Source organism: Centroberyx affinis, unplaced genomic scaffold, assembly GCF_046629955.1.
Source record: "Centroberyx affinis isolate AG114_WGS23_722 - 3 ecotype Tasmania unplaced genomic scaffold, CSIRO-AGI_Caff_v1 ptg000131l_1, whole genome shotgun sequence".
Taxonomy (NCBI): domain Eukaryota; kingdom Metazoa; phylum Chordata; class Actinopteri; order Beryciformes; family Berycidae; genus Centroberyx; species Centroberyx affinis.
The window spans coordinates 834912-847562 of record NW_027278831.1 but is presented as its reverse complement, the minus strand read 5'-3'; the positions used below and the strand labels follow the sequence as shown (position 1 = coordinate 847562).

Here is a 12651-nt window from a genome sequence, read left to right as displayed (position 1 = left end):
TGACCTTCTGCCTTATCTGTTAGTGGTCACAGCCTGGCACACGGCATCTCTTAGTTAGTTGAACACACACACATAATATTCTTACACTAGATGGATACATCACGTAGTTAAACACACATATGCATGATATAGGCCTACTTTACTATGAAATGAGTATTTTTCTCTCACATCACAGCGGCCATTTGGGGCAATATTGCAGAGGCCTTTTGTGATCTTCCTAGTAATTTTTTTATTTAATTTAATTACAGATGAAAAGATTTTTACAATGACTTGACGTACCTGTCGTAGTTTAAGATAGAAGGTCTCAGTGTAGCTGCGCTTGCTGAAGGGCCAGAACAGCCTGTCGTTTGGGGAGCACACTCTGACCCGGGTCTCCAGCAGAAAGCGGACTGGCTCCTCCACCTCTGTGATCACCAAGTCCACCGCCGTCGTCATATACATGAATTTGTCTGTGAAAACAAAGCAACAGCAAACATGTCATCCATCAGAAATGATGCAGTCCCGTTCGCTGCCAATCAGTAACAAACAAATATGTCACCTTTTTTTGACCTGGAATTGTAGCACCCCTTTTCAGCCAATCAGTATCATTTTGAAAATGCAGTGGTGAGATGCATCATTTCCCAAAGTTTTATCAAAATCTGATCGGTGCTGTTAGAGGTGTGTGTAGGTGTGTGTGTGTGGCTCTTGGAAAACTAACAAAGAAGGTGTGTAATTTTGAATATGCCAGAATGCAAAATCAAAAGTCAGTCCAATCAGAATTTTTTTTTTCAAAAATCTAATCAGCAGCTTCTGAGATATAACATGTAATGGATTGACAGACTGTCAGATGGACGGACACATGATATATGAGTGAGTAAATATCCAATTATCCAATGAAATATGAAAAGAGTAAATAATAATTGAGGAGAATCATTCAATTTTCTTCAAATTTTTGACAGATTTTTGGCTGTTACCTTTAGGCGTCTCCTCATTCACAGCCTGGAACTGAGGCGTGTTGGGGTTCCAACTTCCTGTGATAATGTAGGACTTCCCATCGGAGCTCTTCCCCATCGACTCCTGGAGGAGCACAAGGTAGAGGAAGTTAGTACATACGCATATACAGGCACAGCCTCATAGACACAAGGCAAGGCAAGGCAGCTTTATTTGTATAGCACATTTCATACACTGGGGCAATTCAAAGTGCTTTACAGGGTGATAAAAATACAGTAAAGGTAAAAGATTTACGATTAAAAAGTGCAAAAGTACAGACAAGAGATACAAAAGATAAAAGACACACACACACAGTCACCCACCAGGTCTAGCAGGTGCATGTCGCTGTTCTTCACATTTTTCCCCGGGCTCAGCAGGAGACCAAAGCACCTGGAGAAGAAACACACACAAAACCACACACGCACACACACATACACACACGCATATGCATGCATACAAACACACACAACCAAAAACAAACATGCACATGCGTCCATGTACGTGTGTGCTCATACACACACATACATGGACACACAGGGAGGGAAGAGAGAAGAGCGAGATGAATAAGAACACAAGAGAGAAAGGGAGAAAAAAAAGAAAAAAAAAGAGAGTAAGAGCGGGAACCACAGACAGAACAATAAATCTCTCTTTAGAGTAAAACCAGTTGTAGAACATCATACATATTTTACCACAAATAGCTTCCTGGATTGATCTGCTCTAACACAGACCAGAACATGGAGAACATTAAACACAGCACTTCAAGAAAATCCATTCTCAATCCTCACCTTGTCCGGGCCCATCGTACGATAACAAACCACCATGAAAGGGAAGTTCACCAGAAGGTGATGGAATGTTTAAATTTCAACAGCTTCATTAAACCACAGAAAATTGACAGTCTCAGAGACAGGTTTGCATCAATCAGCATCTCACGACTGTGCCGGAACACTTAAAACCCTGACAGAGATAGATAGACGGATGTAAAGATATTCACCAGTGTGTATTTATCAGTTATGGCTGAGTAATGCCTTTGTTATGAATGTCTGGTCAGACGTTTTAAGCAGAGACATCTCAACTGCAGCGGATGGAATGAACTCGGTCAGTCTGAGATGTATGACAAATTATTAAAAGTCTCCTTTTAATAGATCCTTGCTTCCTTCAGCCTCTCGTTTTTCATCCTTACGTCAGTTCATGAGGGTTATTTTACAGCAAGGGTCAGCAAACGCCACTTAGCTCTTATGTAGAACAGGCTACTTTTCGGGCGTCCTGGTGGCTCAGTGGTTTAGGTGCATACTGTGTAACTGCAGCGTCCTGGGTTCGAATTCGAAGACTTTTGTCATATGTCATGCCCCTTTCTCTCCCAATCGTTCATATCTATTTCTACTTTGAAGTATGTAATTAAGATGAAAATGCCCCCCCAAAAAATCTAGTTTTCATGGCACCTTTTTAACTGTGTATGGGAAACACTATTTGACAATATTTCCCAAACTGTCACAAAAACATATCAACACCAATTATTTGAATTTGCTACTTGACTCCAGATACCACCACCACAACTAACCTATACTCTCCTTCTTCTACTACTTCTACTACTACTACTAATAATAATAATAATAATAATATCTATAACTTTGTACCTCCTTTCATACAGAGGTACAAAGACAAAAACAAATCAATTAAAATTTAAAAACACTTGATTGAAGACCCATGTATAAATAAACAAAGTTTCTATGAGGGTTTTAAAAAGAGCACAGAAGTTGCTGATCCAATATCAAGAGGCAGATACTTCCAGTCTATGGACTTACGGTTTTGACACTAGAACATTCAGTAAGGCTTAGTCAGAAGCTGTAGGAAACAATGTAATACCCATAACGAGGCATCTAAGTTTGAGTTGTAGATATGGAGAGGCAGAGCTAAGAGGAAAAACAACAGGAAACTAGAAATAACCGCCTCGCGGTTGTATGCCTCCGCCAACAAGTCAAGTTGCAGTTTACATCCATGTCTGTCCAGACTCATACAATATATGTAGTGAAGACTTTGAAGGAATTTAATAGAAGGTATTAAGTGTATTTTTTGGCGAAATGGAAGTCATCACTATATTGACATGTATGATTCCAGTGAATAATTTCCAGTGAGAAACATGCTGTCTTCACTTAGAGACTATTTTTACAGAGGAGTACAGAGGACTGATAGAGAGCTTTGTCACATGGTGCAACGACAATCACCTGAAGCTCAATATCAGCAAAACCAATGAGCTTGTGGTGGACTACCAGAGGAACAGGAGGCCCCCTGTCCTGGTTGTCGTCTTTGACAACCAAAATCTAATCAGTTCATCCTTGAGTCCAAGTGGTTTGTGCCAAATTTGAAGAAATTCCCTCAAGGCATTCCTGAGATATCGCGTTCACGAGAATGGGACGTACGTACGGACAACCCGAAAACATAATGCCTCCGGCCACAGCTGTCGCCGGCGTGGAGGCATAAAAACACACTAGCAGGGTAAAGTTATCCCCACATTTTAGATCACTGGTGAACCAAACATCTATTTTGCTTTTTTATTCGCCTCTGAGGTACTTTGTAATGCTACAGAGAATACAGGGAGAGTAGAAATACCTCTAGCAAGTTAGCGGGACTATGCAAGTATCCAGATGGAGGATCTCTGTCCTATATTCCAGTCTATCTTTCCTGTAACTGCCACATCAACTAATTAAACACGACATCACTACAGGTAACAGGGCCAGCCAGTATTGGCGGCCGACTGCTCATTAATCCTCATTTATCCATGCCAAAATCTACAAATGTTACACCAAAGATGAATATCCCTTTAACAAAAACACACTCTTTTCCGTGTGACCACATTATGAGGTTTATTTGACAGATATTTAGACAGTGAGGGATACTGAACATTCATATAAAACAGCTTTCATCCGTAGATCTGGTCGATCTTAAAAAGTAGGCTGACCACAGGGCGTCGTAACGGCTCAAGTCATCTAAGGCCCATGTTAACAATACATCATCTCCGCATCCTGGCTCATGCTGTGCGACTGCAGCCCTCTTTCCTGAACTATTTCACTGGAATGTCAAACATAGCAATAAAATATGAAATAAATTAAGAAGGCAGACAGCCCAATCATGCCAAACAGTATCCTTTTCTACTTCATGACAAGGATCTGACACAGTATGCCACTGAACATTTAGAAAACAGGTTGGTTTTCATCTGTGGTTCCTGGCACCCTTAAAGTTGGCTAATCGCTGACCAGATATCACTTTTATCTGACCACCAAAGTGAAACTATAATGTTTTTAGAGACATTCTGTACAGTACAACTGGGACTTTCGGTGCTACTCTGAAGATGCGTTTCTGTGTGTGTGTGTGTGTGTGTGTGTGTGTGTGTGTGTGTGTGTGTGTGGTATTTTACCTCTCAATAGCCAGTTCCTTATTGGAGGTCTGCTGGACATAAATGACAATTTTCTTGTCCATTCCTGCGCGCAGCTTGAAGCTCTGCTTGTCTTTGTCTTTCGCCACAGCACTGAATATGTGAAAAGAAAAATAAATAATATTTCCCAAATGCTTGTCAGCAAAAAGATCACTGATGGAAAAAAACAAAGATGAACTTAGCACTAAGGATAAGTCTGGAAAGATTATATATAAGCACATTAGCCCTAGCTAAATTGTGTAGCAGATACAGTGGTCAGTGTAACAGTCAGTGACCACATTATACTGTAAGAAAGCTTTACTATTTGAAACATTTACATTGAAAATCAGCCATGAAATTGAAATGACATTCAGGAAGTTGTGGGTAATGGCGGACCACAAGCTGAGCAGACCCATGATTGTATTTATTATGTCTTACTGGGAAGGATATCAATAAATATAGCAGTTTCTTCTTATTGTGCTCACAAACTAGCAAACACAACTACACACAACACAGTAACTAGTGTTCCCTCTGCTACACCAAAGGAATTCGCCCCCAGTCAGTCGGTCTGATTGACTGACAAAAATTAAGAGTATGGCCCATGTTTACAACGGGCCCCTTTATCACAGTATAAGCATGCAAAAGAGCAGGAAAGAGGACCAGCTTCGAGACAGGAACAGTAATCAACATTCTCTAAACCCTCAGTGATACAAATTCCTGAGGAAACACTGAAAACAGATTTCAGTTAAGAGATTCCTGAGTAAAAAAAAAAAAAAAGAAAAATTCCATTAACCATTTTGAAATCTACTGCAAACATTTGTGCCAGATAGAGCCTGGTCAACTGGAATATCAGCCTGACTCATGGTCTTATAATGTTCTGTGTATCGACTATAGATAAACAGGCTTGTTTACACCCTATTAGGGGAAGAAGAAGGATTCAAAAATATTTCATATTTCATGGATATTGTATCTTTATTTCTATAGTGCATCTGTTCCATATCTCATCGGCTGCTTTAACAAGGGGAAAATTGCTTATGCACAGATAACAGTGTATTAGTACTTGCGTGTGAAAGCTGCACGCTTGGAAGTCAAGCAAACTAAAAATAATAAACCAAGCACTAATGAGGAGGAAATATGTGCTGGCTAAAAATAATCACAGGCAAAAACATTTTTTGTTTTCCAAATAAGCTGGGTATTTGGGGCTGTCTGTGGACTCACGGAAGTGACTGAGTAAATGGGAAAATCAAAATAGAGAAAGAAGTTGGGGAAGAGGGGTCGAAGGTGTCAACAGCTCCTTGACTGAACCTCAAAACCCACTGATTTCCTTTGTGTTATCTTGTCTCAGTGTAGATTCAGCATTGAGTGTCTGTGGGAATATTAATGTTTTTGGAGAGAAAACCCAAGAAATTCACAGTCTGTGGAAGCTGAATAAGAGTAAGGAAGACAAGGACAGGGCCTATGACAGAAGTCTGAATGCTCTCATGAATGTCTCATTCTCCCTGCAATAACTCTCCCGAGCCAGGCCACCGCATTAAATCAGAGCGTATTCTTACTTAACATGCTTGGTTAAACGGAGGTCAAAAATATGAATGTACTGTGAGACATTGAAAGGGCTTTGCACATTAAAACATTGAACTGAGCCAATAACTGTCCTGTAAAAGGAGGATGAGGGACAAGAATGGGCCAGGTGTGTGTGAGTGCACAAGTGTGTGTGCATGCGTGTGTGTGTGTTTGTGATGAGGAATAAATCTCTATGTGGATCTGGGAGGGGAAGGATTATAAAAAAAATTATAAATTAAAGTAAGCTTGTGTCTACAGCTCCAAGACAAAAAAGGGTGCCTCAAGTCTTTTCTCTTTGGTGTTATTTTCATCATTGCCTTGTTTCACTGACTGTCATGTTCATTTTCACGGTGTGGGACACTAAAAGATCTAAGAGCACGAGGGAAGGTCAGAGAGGCAGTTAATTCAGTTAATGTGGATTTTGAGAGAGCGGTCCAATACTGTTCTGTTCATAAATGCAACGCATACATACACTTGGATGATTGAGGATGGCTACCACGAAAAAAAAATAAAAAATCATATATTCTCAAATCTATAATGGTTCATGGGTTTTATAACTGGGTCATGCTCACCTGGTACAACAACTGCGTCGGAACCCAGCGTGTTAATGCCATGCTCTACACATCGAGTTACAGGTAAATGTGTGTGTGTGTGTGTGTGTGTGTGTGTGTCTCACCTGAAGGTACCCTTGCCGTCATCCTCCTTGATCTCCAGGCTGACGGTGAAGGTGAACAAGTCGCTGTCAGGGGTGAGGGGAGCGGCCTGCTGGGACGACAGCACTGCCTTCTTAGCCGACCGCCGGAACGCTGTGGCAAAGCTGTACAGTATCCTACTCACCTGCAGATACAGTACACACACATACACATGTTAATATACAAAAACATACAGGAAGCCACTAAAAAGAGGTGGGATGATAACAGACACATACAATTTACACGGTTCCCACACTCACTTGGACATCAAATTCAAAGACTTTTCAATTAATGTCAACATTGTGTTTGGTGAAATTCAAGGATTCAAAATTGCCATGTTTTGGGGTAAGACATGACATACAAAGCCATATAGTAACATACTGTTTAGTAACCATGCATGTGTGTGTACACGCAGATGCATCCAGACACACAGACACACACACAGAAACACACACACACTAGAAATCCACTATAAACACACAAGACTGTACAGAGAATATACGTACATACACACATAAATAAGTACACAAAGCTGTACAATAATGCACTAAAATTCCATACCCAAACACACTTTAATACACAAGTGAGACATAAATTTGTAAAACTGTTGTAATGAAGTGTACTTACAACCTCTCTCTCTGTCTCTCTCTCTCTCACACACACACACACACACACACACACACACTAAAGAGCCTAGGGGAGACATGATACAGTGTGATTAACTTGACTTTATCATATGAGCTGTGGTTTACTCTTTTGTGTTAGTTAATCCCCTCATAGATAGATAACAGATGTGAGATAAACTAGCTGAGAAGCTAATGGCTGACAACGTCACCTGGCGAAAAGTACTGCATTCACACACCTGTTCTCATACTAAACATTTGAGTGTCTAGTACTATAGATCATACGATCTAATATAAAACAGGCGTTAAATGATGTTATCACTGTTGCCACCTAGCTGAAATATCTGACACTGTTAACACTTTGTTAACACTTTGTTCTTATATTACACACACAGTCAATAGGTAGTATTAGGGCCATGAACTGAAGTTGGCTAAAGTTTGTTAAAGTGTTTGTTTTTCTTTCCTTTTTTCCACTGTGAGTGTTCCAATGTGGTTTTACATGAAGCAAACAAAAGCTAATTTTAACTCACTGCCTCAATATGCTTGTGACCACGTATGAGTGTCTTGTGCGTTTTCACAGACAAGAGATCGTTTGATCTAGAGTTATTAATCTAATGACATAAGACACATAAGACTTCTCTGGCACAAGCATCAGCACTCATATGACTAGGACCTCTAATTACATAATACCTACAGTAGTATCAGTTAATAATCTCATACAGATCCACAGCAGTAAGACATACTGTACACACACTTCCACATGTACAGACACACAAATATCTAGACACAACCACATAAACTATAACTCAATTGCTCAGACACACACACACAGACATGTCATTTACTTATATCTCCACATCAACACAAGAAATACAGAGACAAACAAAACAGATGCATTTGGTAGATTTTGAAAGACTTGGCAATTACATGTGTGATCAGTTCACTATCACACTCCACCCACAAAAAAAAATAAAATTTGGGAAAACAAAAAGCAGCACCTCCTCTACATTGCACAACTGCCAGTAAATGCTGGATTTGAATTTATGACACTGATGAAGCCCAGAGGGGCAAAACTTTGTCTTATACAGAACAAGTGCGCTTGTGCTTTTTAGGTGTCCAGGGGTGTATGCACTATTGTAGTGAGTGAAACTATGTTGAATTTAAAAACTCCACCTATTAACACCAAAGTGCTGTGGAAGTAGAGTGTTGTAACTAAGAGAATCGCTGAACAAAATATTTAATTGATGCACAGACTGACCCACTACAGTTAAAAAACCACTAAGCTACTTTCTGGTATGTGGATGTACAGCACACCAGCCTCCAGTTGGTTGATGCTTGTTGACTTCTACCGTACTGTCTGGTGCACAAGCGCACACTGGATTTACTTATCTAGGACTCTTACTGCTCTGTGTGTCCTAAAGAGAGCATACCGTAATTCCCCTAAGCAGTGTGCATGGCAAATGAACTAACAACACACGGAGCCCAGTGCTCCTCCCAGTAATAATGGCGGAAACTGATAGAATTGATCTTCTTCTTCTACACAAGTCTCTGGCACAGCCTCCACCCTCATCCTATCCTATAATTCACACATACAATAAAGTCACATTTTCACAACAGGGACAAATAAGCTAGCTAATTAGGAGCAGAGATCCAACAGAAATGTCCAGTGAAGAGATAATATATTACAATGCAAAACACTGGTCTAATAATAATGCTTGGTCATTTGCTTTTTTGGCTTGAAAACAAGGCGTTTGAATTAAGTCAACATACTGACTTATCATTGCCTATAAATCTGAGTGTGGAGTTATTGTCCCTATCAACATTAAACGGAAAACAGAAACTCACCCCCACCAGAGACCGCAGGGTGCTGCTGCGTCTCCAGCCCCAGTGCCGAGCAGAGATGGGAGGGTGGGGGGTACAGACAGGAAAACCGGTTGTTACCGATTATTTTACTTATTACCGTTCACTTATTGTACTCTTCTTTTGATTTGATTTCCCACTCACAAGACCTCAGACTTGTGAGCTTGGCTACACAATATCTTTCTTTCATTTTTCATGACTGTATACACACACCAAAACAAACACGCAAACAAAAGCTTGTCCCTAACAGAGGTCGACACCGCAGTGGTTCTGGATCATCTGTAACCCCAGCGCGCAGCAGAGCTTGGGGGTTAGTGACTGGAAGATGGTGTGGAGAAACTGCTGTTATCAATAAATGACAATTTTCTCTCGCTTTGTTTTAAGGCCAAAGTATAAAGCAGCTTCTAACCTCTCCTACACAATGGCTTTGTTTTCTTTCTGGTGGAGTGGGAGGATGTTAGGGAATCGCGGAGGGGTTTATTTGTTGAGGAACAATGGGGGGCTGGATGTAGGAGACGGAGGATGAGCGGAGCTAGATGGGGGCCCAGTCTTGTATCTATGAAATTATGAGAGTTGAAACATGGAAAGGTTTGAACAATGGTATTCTTGTTCTGCACTTTTCCAATCAATGCTTGTGCCAAAGCTGATCAGTTTTGCATGGCTCCACATGGCCTTTTTGTTCTTTTTTTATTTAGTGGAAAGGAGTTATATTGGGCCTGGGACAGCTGATCACTGATCTGATTTTACCCTTTTGTCTTGGCCACTGGAGTTATGAACACAGCCTCTAACCTGGAACTGGACATTTTTTTTGTCCATTGATGCAAATGCAGGAGAATATTAAAAATAAAAAAACTTGAAGAAAATGTTTACGTGTTACAGTTTTCACTCTAGTATTTCCTATAAAACTAAATTACATGTGTCTCTCTCTGGATTTGAGGAAAAACTGTAGCATTAAAGACTTTTCAAGCATCCAGTTGCTTGTTTTTACTTTGTGGTGAGGCAACAATTTCTTACTTGGCAACACTACCGTTGTACATTTTAATATGAGGCATCGGAAGTATCCTTAGCTTCTACCTGATTTACAATCTAGATCTACAGCCATCTGTCAGTGCCCAGTTTGTGCTCCTCCTTGTAAACATTTCATTTTATTCAGATTAAGATCCCAAATGGCTTAAGTGAAACCAGTCCACTGGAGCCTTACTGATTTGAATCGCACAGCCCTAGATATACATCTCTGGACAGGGGCAGCAAGTTCATGGGAGAAAAGGGAGGTGTTGGACATATGACTCAGCAGGGTTCTGCATCACCATCAACACCAGGAGACTGGGAATTGTTAGCTACTAGCCTTGGGGGCCTGACTGGGAGGTCTGGCACAGGATGGCAGAGTAGGACTGAGGAGGTGGTTTGCTTTATGCATGGAGAGTTCCTTTCCAAAATCCCAAAATCCGTTTAGGAAAAAAAATGTTATCTATTACTAAAAATCTCCAAAAAACAGAAACATCCTCAACAATGCTGCTATTTTGTCAGAAGTCAGAAGTCCTAAAGATAGCTAATGATTTATATATTCTAAAATGCCTTATTTCTCCAGAGACTGTGTCATACTTTTCCATTTATAGGTAAAGAATGCTTCACATGCTCTTCACGATTTGATTTTAGGATTAGCTTGTTTGCTTGGGGCAGAGAACACAGCCGAGGGGCTCTGATGGCCTGATACTGCAAGGAGCCACCACAACGCTACCTCAGTACAGTGTGTGAATACAGTGGGTGTGGGTACGTGATCAGAGAATTGTGAAAAAGCAGAAAATATAAGAATTTGGTCTGTCAATAAGTCTGTATCTTTTAGGTATGGCTATTGTGCCCCAAGAATTTGAGAATTTACAATCCGAGAATTCCTGATAAATGAGGAAAAACACCTTGCTATCCGAGCTAGCGGGAGGCTGAAGGTGGTGGTTTAGGAAGGCTGAGGAGGTTGTTTACAGTGGGTTTGAGGGCTGATGTGAGGCGTGTGACTAGCATGACTTTTTCCAGGAGAAGAAAGCGAGCAACGGGGCTGACTCACTACGGGCTGATGGTCAGAATAAGAAGCGGACAAAAAAAAAGAAAAGTTGGAAGTGCTGGAGTTTGGTCGGCTGCTCGCGGTTTGTGAGGAGAGGGGGCCGGTGAGGGAAGATGACAGCTGAAAGAAACCGGGAGCGGGAAGACTGTGGGGAAGAGGATGAAGAAAAAAAAAGGAGGGCAGTGGGAGCAGGAGGGAGATGTCCGGTTGTTAGGTAAACAGGTGAAATACTATAGGTGGGGGTTTGTGCGTGCATATGTGTGTGTGTGTGTGTGTGTGTGTGTGTGTTAGTGTGAGCATCTGTGTGTAGAGGATGGGAGTCTGGAAGGTGGGAAACTGGATAGTGAGATGATGTGGGACTGATAAAGTAGTGTCTGTCTGGGGGCTCTTAGTGACACTGAAGGAGAGTGCTTCCATGAAGGGGAAATTAGGTCACTGAACACTGAAGCAGTACTTTAACCCAGATTCATGAGTGGCTTCCCTCTCCTCTTCCTTTATATGTCTACTGATGGGACTATATGAGCAATGACACTTTGTTTCCCTTGGAAGCTGGTTTGGGTGATTGTGCGAGCGCGCGCCTGTCTGTGTGCAAGCGTGTGCATGGGAGAGCAGCCTGCAGAGCTGGACATAAATCCTTAAGGTCCATTGAGGCAGCACCCACACTGACATAACACCCTGAGGGACAGGCTACAGAGAGCTCAACTATTCAAGAGAAGGTCAACCAGGGTACTGAGGGCACCAAGTGTGTGTATGTGTGTGTGTGTGTGTGTGTGTGTGTGTGTGTGTGTGTGTGTGTGTGTGTGTGTGTGTGTCTGTGTTTGTGTATTTTAATGTGAGTGGAGGCAAGACATGTGACCCACAGAGAATGAGATAGAAAAAGTGGGAAAGCAAGAGAGAGGAATAAAGTGTCAAGCGAAACAGTGTAGCCAGAGCAGAGATCTGTGAGAGCAGTTCTTGCTCCCCCTGTTGTTCACTATGTGAATAGCAGCAACACTGCTGGCAACTGGTTTGTGCACATGTGTGTGTGTGAGCTTGTGTGTGTATTACAATACGCCTTAATGTGAAAGCAAAACAACAGGAAGAAACAGAGAAAAGATAAATCTATCCTCTATTTTATCTGTCAGTAAAAATCAGCAAATGCATTCCTGTTTATGTGTAGGTCTTTGTGATGACTGTCAGCAGTGTGGAGGAGAGTGCTGCATATATGGAGTTAAAGTGTACAGTCAATCAATCAGCGAATCCTCACCGCCTCTTGGATTTGGCAGCGGAAAACATGGATTCTGAAGATCTCAGCATTGTAGTGGCTCTCAGTGAAGGCAAAGCAGTCGCTCTCTGGTGTGCCATCATGGCCGCGCACACAGAACAGTATCTTATAGATGGGGTAGTTGGCGATCTCCGTACTGGTGTGGGGGTCCAGCAACCTGTAAGAGTTGAGATCAGGATAAAAGGTTGTTGTTTGCAATCTGAAAAGCCATTACCGCA

The 12651-nt window shown here is 41.5% G+C and overlaps 1 protein-coding gene across 1 annotated transcript in view; it reads right to left on the bottom strand.

Moving 5' to 3' along the window:
- Positions 1 to 264: 264 nt before the first annotated feature.
- The window catches only part of LOC139653536 (rab GTPase-activating protein 1), a gene marked incomplete at its 3' end in the record, with an annotated part of 35770 nt that continues 23383 nt past the window's right edge, over positions 265 to 12651 (bottom strand). Inside the window, exons 6-11 of the mRNA XM_071530403.1 lie at positions 12416 to 12590; positions 6615 to 6775; positions 4382 to 4492; positions 1293 to 1359; positions 954 to 1056; positions 265 to 449 (exon numbers count right to left, since the gene is read on the bottom strand). Coding sequence (XP_071386504.1) covers positions 265 to 449; positions 954 to 1056; positions 1293 to 1359; positions 4382 to 4492; positions 6615 to 6775; positions 12416 to 12590 — 802 coding nt within the window. The remainder of the gene's footprint in view (positions 450 to 953; positions 1057 to 1292; positions 1360 to 4381; positions 4493 to 6614; positions 6776 to 12415; positions 12591 to 12651) is intronic.